A 9,436-nucleotide genomic window follows, 5' to 3' on the forward strand; every position below is an offset into this window, starting at 1 on the left:
TTATTTGTGTAATTCTCCAGCGTAATGTGGTAGGCCTATATCTGTGGTGTGTGTGTGTGTGTGTGTGTGTGTGTGTGTGTGTGTGTGTGTGTGTGTGTGTGTGTGTGTGTGTGTGTGTGTGTGTGTGTGTGTGTGTGTGTGTGTGTGTGTGTGTGTGTGTGTGTGTGTGTGTGTGTGTGTGTGTGTGTCTGGACAACGCAATAATGTAAACTAATCTGGAACTACACTCAAATAACATACAGTGAAATATGGCCAAAAATAATACATGGTGAGATAGTGAGTGTGTGCAGGATGCAGCAGGAGTATCAGACACTGGGGGGCGCCGTTGGGTCATTGGCCCAACGCTGGATACTGCAGATTAAATGATTCATCTCGTCTCTCACAAGCACTACAGGTTGCTCAGTTAAGACCTCTTGTAACCTAAGCTTGTAACTGGCAACCACCCAGCGTTAGCGTCGCAGAAATATAATCTAGGTGTATCTATTTCATATTGGGTACGTCGTCCAGAGAAGGCAGTCGAAGCCCCTCGGCAATTGTGTGTATAAGACGTGTGTTTTAACCAAACCAAAGCATTTCATTCCAAATAAGTTCTGGTTCGAATCTTGCGTGAGTGAGATCAACCACAGAGGGGCCGATAAAGCGCCTCTCTGCTACAGTGCGTGTGTCTTCTCGAAATGCTAATAAATCTAGTGAGAAAACCGAGAATGCCTCGAAGTTTCATGAGCATATACGAAACAAATAAATACATAAAATGGTAGTCTTTTAACAGTACGTTTGCATGAAACATGCGCTACAGTCTGAAATCTCACACTCAGGAGAGGAGAGGAGAGGAGAGGAGAGGAGAGGAGAGGAGAGGACAATTGGAGAACAAAAGAGAACACAATTGATCCACAATATTACCCTGTTCAATCTAATCGCCGAGCATATATATGCAGCTCCATCTCAATGAATTTGAATATTTAGTAAAAGTTAATTTTCTTCTGTAATATAATTGTTCTCAATTCATTGTGCATAAAGCTAAGTATGTAAAACCTTTTTTGGTTTTAATGAATGGATGAAAATTAAAAAAAACCTATCTCAATTAATTAGAATATTTTACGAGACCACTAAAAAAAATTAAACGAGAAATGTCGACCATCTGAAAAGTATATTTATGTATGCAGTCAATACTTGGTCTGGGCTACTTTTGAACAAATTATTTCATCAATGGGGCGTGGCATGGAGGTGATCAGCCTGTGGCACTGTTGAGGTGTTATGGAAACCCATGCAGGTTTGCTTTGATGACAGCCGTAAATTAATTTGTATTGTTTCAGTCTCATGTCTCACACCTTCCTCTTGACAATACAACTTAGATTCTCTGTGGTGTTCAGGTCAGGCCAGTTGGCTGGTCAGTTAAGCACAGTAATACCAGTACACCAGTTGTTTTGGCACTGTGGGCAGGTGCCAAATCGAGCTGGAAAGGAAAACTAGCATCTCCATGAAGCTTGTCAACATACTGAAGCACAGTGTACTCTAAAAAGATGGCTGTGTTGAAACCATTGTTAAGTTTTCACTGTCAGTGGACCATGCAGATAAGCATGGCCTAAAATCATCACTGTGTTTTGTCATGTCCAGAGTCTCAACACAACTGTCTATTATGATATTTTACAGCACTGTGTGCCTCCGTACATTGACAAGCTTTATGTTGATGCTGATTTTCCTTTTCCAGCAGCACTTGGCACCTGCCCACAGAGCCAAAACTACACAGTGATGATTTAGGCCATGTTATCGGCATGGTGTTGGTCCACTGACAGTGAACATGGTTTCAACACAGAGTACATTGAGATGGAAAAGCTTCATGGAGACGCTCATTTTCCTTTCCAGCTCGATTTGGCACCTGCCCACAGAGCCAAAACTACTGGTGTACTGACCATGGTATTACTGTGCTTAACTGACCAGCCAACTGACCTGACCTGAACCCCACAGAGAATCTAGGTTGTATTGTCAAGAGGAAGGTGTGAGACATAAGACTAGATTAATTCACGGCTGTTATCAAACAAACCTGGGCTTCCATAACACCACAACAGTGCCACAGGCTGATCACCTCCATGCCACGCCCCATTGATGAAATAATTTGTTCAAAAGTAGCCCAGACCAAGTATTGACTGCATACATTAATATACTTTTCAGATGGTCGACATTTCTCGTTTCAAAAAATATATTTTTTAATGGTCTAGTAAAATATTCTAATTCATTGAGATAGGATTATTTGATTTTCATGAGCTGTACACCATAATCATCAAGATTAAAACAAAAATACTAAATACTTATGAATTGAGAATATATGAAAGTTTAACTTTTTGAATAGAGAGTATGCACATGCATGATTTTCCCATCAGGACATCTAGACTGAGTGGCAAAACATTGAGCAGCAGGGAGTGTTGGAGTTTGGAAGCGCTCGTTGGAAATCACTCAACCGTCCTGCGTACCACCTGGTTCTAAATGTCACATAATGCAGGAGGCAGCAAAATGTTGTGTTATTGAAAACAATTAAGCACTTCCAAACTCTGACACTTAATAAAAAATAATCAAATGCAGGGCATTTCTTGACAGAAAGTAGCTCATAACGTTTCTATGGTGGATTTTTATGAAACAAAAACTTTGCAGATAGAAAGAGGATAATTCAAGCTTTTCGTACAGCTGCAATGTTGGTGAGTTTAACATTGTTTAATGCAATCAGACAGGACTGTTCTGCTTGGATGAATGGGCTGTCAAGGCCAGAAAGTAGTTTTTTGCCACTCAGTGGGCGTTCCCGCATAACTTCCGGGTACGATGATGTCACACGCATACCCTATATTACGATGGAGCATATATATATATATATATATATATATATATATATATATATATAATCTTCTCATGCAACATCAGGAGAACATCTCGGAACTGAACGGGGAACGAGTCCAATCTGTCTATCAAGTTTGTCTGTCGCCTCCTTGTTTTTTGTTTGTTTTTGCTTGTTTTTTTTTCTCGTTTGACTTTTTTTATGGGTGCGATAACGAGCACATGGGTGTGGCAACGAGCACTCTGCGTCCACAGAGTGAAGAGGGGGATACTGCAGAAAACCTTGGCAATAGAATGCATCTTACTTCAACATCATATCTATGACACAAAAACGTAAATAGATTTATATATTTCTCCTATGTTTAAATATATCTGTAGACTGTACACAAACTCTTTAGAAAACTAAAGGAAACAATAAAAAAAAAAACGAAAAGGAAATGATAAAAACGGCAAATGCTCCTATACCTGATATTATTGAACAGCAATATGTAACGGTATACAGGCCGATGAGTGGGACACCCTGTGATGCAGCCAAGATGAGACAATAGAGATATAGAAAGTGCATTCTTTTGTGGCAAGTGACTCCGTTGACAGAACCCCCTAGCTCTTGCATTCGCTGCTTTTTACAAAGAACGAAACAAAAATAGAAATATATTGATATTTTTGTCTTGCACCCGCGCGAGTACAGTACCTATATTATACTGTAAAGTACACACACTCTGCAGTTCCTCTGCTACCTCTATAAGCATATCACAGTGGTAGTGGAAACGCAAACATATACATCGGTATACACAGCAGTATACAAATATACACAAGTCTCTGACAACTGGAGAGAGACAGAGACAGAGACAGAGATAGAGAGAGAGAGAGAGAGAGAGAGAGAGAGAGGAAGAAGGAGAAGAATAATTGGTAGGTAATAGACAAGAACGCAAAATACTTGCGCAAAAACAAATAGAGGGAGGAGATGGAGTGAAAACGGGCGAGAAGGAAAGAAAGTGAGGTAAAAAAGAGACAGAGAGAGAGAGAGAGAGAGAGGAAGATGCAAGGAAAGAACCAAAGGAATTAAAATCTCTGTAAATTGCACATCGCTATCAGAGTAGATCGAATCTGTCTCTGCAGAGAGAAGAATCGATTCAGTTTTTTTTAAGCTTTGTCCTTGTTTTTTAAACTTCATCGACGACACAGTTCACAGTTTCGATTCGGCCGGCTGGCTGGCTGGCTGGCTGACCTCCAAGGCGACGGGACGGACTCATGACACGAGGGGTCTTCCAACAACAGCTGGATCCAGATTGGGAAGAAACAGCAGCATCGATGGCTACAGGTGCCAGTGTGACGGTAACAGTAACATCCTCCGTGTTCAGTTCATCAGAGAGGGTTACAATTGTAACCAAATCCATTTGTAACCCTCTCTGGTTTAAGTCAAAAGTCACGTCATCTTCTTAAGTCACTTCCCCCGCGTTGTCCCGTCATGAAAACCCGGCCTGGAGTAACAGTAAGGGTCCCTACTAACTAAAACAGGATATGCAGTGTGACAGAGAGAGAGAGAGAGAGAGAGAGAGAGAGAGAGAGAGAGAGAAGAGGAGAAAGGGGGAGAACTGGTGGCTCTGGGTGCAAAGTTCATCAGTACAAAAGGTACAGTGTTGTGGTGAAAAGTTTCTCCTTTGTATTGCTGCTACATTTACTCCCCCTGCCCCCCGAAAATCAACCGTGAAATAGCAAAACCAAGAGAAATACAAAGGAACCAACATGTCAAAAAGTCGTTTTAGTTATTTTTTCCAGTTTGCTTGACAAGCGTGTTGTTGAGTTTATGCGCTCAGTTTGTTTTTAGTTTTTGGGTTTTTTCTTTTTTCATAGACAAAGGAGGATTAATGCTTTCTGTTCAGGCATGCAGTAGGCACCCTGCGGGGGTCCTCAGGATTATCAAAAGTTCGTACACGCGCACGTTGTTTCACTGCTGCCTCCGTGATATTTACACATCTTACAGTGAGTGAAGGTGTGTCTATATGCCGGCGTGTGCATGTGTGTGTGTGTGTGTGTGTGTGTGTGTGCGTGTGCGTGTGTGTGTGTGTGTGTGTGTGTGTGTGCGTGCGTGCGTGCTCGATTCCGCATGGTGAATTGGTTATATATCTGCTGTGTGCCTATGTGTATGCGTACGTATGAACGTGTGTGTCCGATTTTGCGTGATTATATACTGTATCTGTGTGTGTTTATGTGCATATGTGTGTGTGTGTGCGTGCGTGCGTGTGTGCATGTGTGCGTGTGTGTGCTACTCGTGCGTTGCGTTCCGAGCACTCCTCCTCCTCCTCCTCCGCCTCCCTCAGACGTGCGTCTCTATGAAGGAGTGAGTGTGTGTCATGAGAGGCACGGCCAGCGGCGACAGGTCGTCCTGTCCGTTGGTGCCGGGGGCGGGGCCGAGCTGACAGATGTCAGAGAAGAGCTCGCCGTGCCACTGCTTCCACTCCCTGTAGCTCTGCGAGCACAGGCCGGGGTCCTCCAGGAGCGCACAGATCACCTCCAGCTCCGACTCTTTGGCCTGACGCGACGGACGCATGCACGGGGGGGAGAATGTTTTATTTGTTATTTTATATAGTACATATACTATAGTACAAGAGTTCCCAAAGTCATCAGAGGTTGCGATAGCCAAACTGCAAGCTCACATTACATATTGTACATTGTCTGTTTTCCACAATGTTTGCCTCTTTCTTACGTAATATTGTCCAATTTGCCCAACTTGGTATTGACAAGGTCTTACAAGTCATGGAATTGTAACTTTAGCTTATACTGCATGTTGGTTTGTTTACTGTTGAGCGAGAAAACAATGTTGCACACTAAGCTAATCATCTGGGAGTTGGGACCCCCCCTGTGGGTCCCAACCATAGAGTTATATATCTATAGAGAAGACACCCGAGTTCTCCTCCCATCCACTTGCATTAAGTTGCTCAAAAGCGCATGAGGCGGATTCACTCCTCCTTCCTGGTAGGAACAGAGTGCATTCTGGGACGGATTGGCCCCAAACACATGAACGCGCTGCCGTTGACTATCATTGTGCCTTTGTGCGCGTTCACGTATGAAACATCCGTTCACGTGTCATGGCCCCAATCACATGAACGTGCGCAATGATAGTCAACGGAGCAGCGCTGGCTCGAGCTGCAATACCAAATCCGGCCACTATGTCCATTTCGCCTCAGGGTTTCCTCTGGGTGCCTTCTCTAGAAATATATACTCTAAGGTCCCAACCCCCAGTTTGGGAACCACTACACAAAGTAGGTGCCGAAACCCCCAGAGGGGACACCAGGGGGCGCCAGGGGAGCCATTTGGAAAGGAGAAGAAAATGGGAAGAAAGTAATTTCATTTCAAATCCAATTCATAACATTATTGTATCAGCTTAGGCACTTTCAACCTGTCATCATTATTGTAAAAATCGTTCAACTTGATCTACAAGATCTCTATTTATTTATTGTAGTGTGTTATTTATTTCATCATTTTAAATGCTAATTCACAATTCACAATTCACAAATGTCCACAGCCAGATGCTGTGGACATTTGTTTCTTAGCATGGAAACAAATTGAACCACTGCTCTGGTCCACAACATTATTTGGTTTCGGCACTTCGATATTGTAGCGATAATACAAAAATAATGAAAGAATAACAAAAAATGCAGTAAAATAAAATTAGCTAAATACGTTATGTTTATGTATATGTTTGTTTACTTAAAGATTGTTTGCTTAAGGATATAGCTAATTCACCTACAGTATGGTCTAGAGACACATTTTTTATCGATCCCTCTATTTTTTGTTTTTAATCATTATTATTTCAAAACATTTTCAAAAAACATTCCCAAAAAAGCAATATTTTTCATGAATAAAAAAACAAAATCAACGTCTATACGTTCTTTTTTTGGGGGGTGTCTTGAGCAAAAAAAAAAAAGAGGTTTTGGGGAAGCGCTGATTCCAGAGGTATCGGTGTGCTACTACTAGTATACCTTCAGGGTGCTGCGCAGGGCCCTGACCCGGTGCAGCCTGTCGTTGAGCAGGGGGTCCCTGGCCCTGTGGGTGAAGCAGCGGCGCAGCTCCTGCCTGGTGCACGGCCGGGGGTCTCCCAGCGCCGTCACGTTGGCCTGCTCCAGGGCCCGGTACAGCTGCTCCAGGCCGTCCATGAGCGGCTCCGCCATGAGCCCCCCGTCGCGGCCCCCCGTCTCCGACACGCGCCGCTCTCGGCCCTCCGAGACCCGCCTCTCGCGGGGCCCCTCGCCTCGCATCTCCCGCAGATCTGCGGAGCACCGGGGGGGGGGGGATGGTGGGAGAATCGAGAATCAACCCTCGGCTCGGAACAATTATGGTAAATGGTCAATGGTGCATTTATATAGCGCCTTTATCCAAGGCTTGTGCATTACATTCACCCATTCACACACACACATTCATACACCGATGGCGACGGAAACCATGCAAGGCACCGATCAGCACATCAGGAGCAATTAGGGGTTCAGAGTCTTGCTCAAGGACACTTCGACGCTAACTCTGGGGGATGCCCGGGTTCGAACTGGCAACCTTGCGGTTACCATCCACCCACTCTACCCCCTGAGCCACACGCACGGTAAAGATCTCTGTGTTCCTTTGAGGGGGAGAGTGCACAAAGCGGAGCGGAAAGGCGAGAGAATCGAGAGAATCGAGAGAATCGAGAATCGAGAATCGAGAATCGAGAATCATTCCTCGGCTCGGAACAATCATGAGCGCGCGCGGTAACGTTCTCTGTGTTCGTTTAAGTGGGAGAGTGTACAAATGGAACCAAATGGGTCCCACTTGCCGCAGTGATTCGGAACCTTTTGAATTTCAAGGACCCTCGGTTTAATTGATTAAAATGCATCTTCTACTTTGACAACTATTTCTATGCATTGTTTTGATGTTATTACCTTGTGATTTCCATGCTTACTGTATAAGTAAGCCGCATGGAAAACGTTTTCGCATTCTCAAAGCCACTGGAAATAGACTGCAAATAGACTTGAACGAACATCTGAAGTGGGACGTGTTCCTCAGTCATGTTGCAGGTCCCTTGGTGTGATCCATGGTCAGGCAATGCCCTCTTGATCGTTTATCGTATTACTACACATTATGATACGGTTGATGATGCTGCGTTTGGTCGTGTAAATAATGTAAACTATTTTCACATTTTAATTTGATTTTTACATTTCTTTCCTTTATTTTTATTTTTATTTGTTTATCTTATCTATCTTAATTGTCTATCCATGAATACGTACTCTGCTGTTGTTGCTTGTGTTTGTATTGTAGGTTTTCTGTTTTATGTGTTTGTAAAAAATCTAAAATAAAGTACTGATCATAAAAATAAAAATGAAAGATACATGAACGAACTAATACGAACCAGAGCGAAACAGGGCAAAGGAAGACGCTAGCCCCCCGCACTATTTGCACTATTATGCTCAAATTGCACCTTTCTAAACTAAATGTTATGGAACATAACCTACTGTGAATGAAGCTATAGGTTATTGTAGGCTGTTTACCTAACGTTCGTATACTACAGGGACTACATGTACATTATGTTACTATTTTTGTACTCTTTAATTGCCCTTTCTTGCACTCTTTATACTATCCCCTTGTTTGCTGTGCTTGCTGTGTTTTTGTTGTTTTCTAATGTTATCTATGCTGCTGCGTTGTCTAAAGCAGGGGTATAGGCAACCTCAGGCACGGCGGCCAACATTGGCACAGGGGAGGGTGGTCACTGGCACGCTGGCATAAGTGTGTGAGAGAGATCTTTTATTTTAATGTTAAGAAGTATTCAAAAAAGTTTAGTCTGTGAAATGAAGTCCCCTCACATCTATATATATAAATTACACCCTGCACATAATTCTACATTCACTCATGCAGGTTCTGGGCTCCGAGTCTGTGTGAAAGAAAATAGGCCACATAAAAAGTGTATGTACAGCCTATGGACAATCAAAATCAGATGGAAATATTACATTTTTATGTGGTGACATAATTAAACTTTATGTTGATACGGCACACTGATTTTCAAGAAAATGGAAACATGCCACTTCATGTCAAAAAGGTTGCCGACCCCTGGTCTAAAGGAAGCCAAACAAAAATAAGTTTTACTCTTATGTATCTGTACACAAGGTGTAACAATAAAGTTCAACCTTGAACCTTGTTTTACTATCCATGCTGGAACAAAATGTCCTCTCGACGTCGCCGGCCCATACGCGTGTGTCTCTATACGTCTACGTCGCGTCCCTCACCGTCATCACCCTCGCTGATGTCCGGACAGTGCCCCTCCTCGGCCTCCTCGTCCTCGCTCCTCTCCTCCATGCGGGCGGGGGTCTGCAGCAGCTTGCCCGGCCGGGCCGGGTCTCCCCGGTTCCGGGGCAGACTCTGGCTGCGCTGCTTGTGGGAGCGCCGGTGCGTGTGGAAGTGCGAGGTGTGCGGGCCTCGCTCCAGCGGGAAGGGCCCGTCGCGCTCGCGGTCCCTCTCGGCCGCGTGGTGCCGCCGCACGGGCAGCGTGGCCTGCCGGCGCCTCTCCGGGGACATGGCGGGCCGGCCCAGCCCGCCGTACATGTCTCCCGCCATGCCCACCACGCCGCCGCCGCCGCCGCCGTAGCCGCCC

General features: G+C 44.3%; 1 protein-coding gene across 1 annotated transcript in view; it reads right to left on the reverse strand.

Annotated features, from left to right (window-relative positions):
- Positions 1 to 5,140: 5,140 nt before the first annotated feature.
- The window catches only part of LOC310872983 (connector enhancer of kinase suppressor of ras 2), a gene marked incomplete at both ends in the record, with an annotated part of 134,900 nt that continues 130,604 nt past the window's right edge, over positions 5,141 to 9,436 (reverse strand). Inside the window, 3 exons of the mRNA XM_083785208.1 lie at positions 5,141 to 5,356; positions 6,807 to 7,093; positions 9,072 to 9,436. The exon at positions 9,072 to 9,436 is cut by the window's right edge and continues 464 nt beyond it. Coding sequence (XP_083641334.1) covers positions 5,141 to 5,356; positions 6,807 to 7,093; positions 9,072 to 9,436 — 868 coding nt within the window. The remainder of the gene's footprint in view (positions 5,357 to 6,806; positions 7,094 to 9,071) is intronic.

The sequence above is a fragment of the Protomyctophum parallelum genome (assembly GCF_964188405.1).
Source record: "Protomyctophum parallelum genome assembly, chromosome: 16".
Lineage (NCBI taxonomy): Eukaryota > Metazoa > Chordata > Actinopteri > Myctophiformes > Myctophidae > Protomyctophum > Protomyctophum parallelum.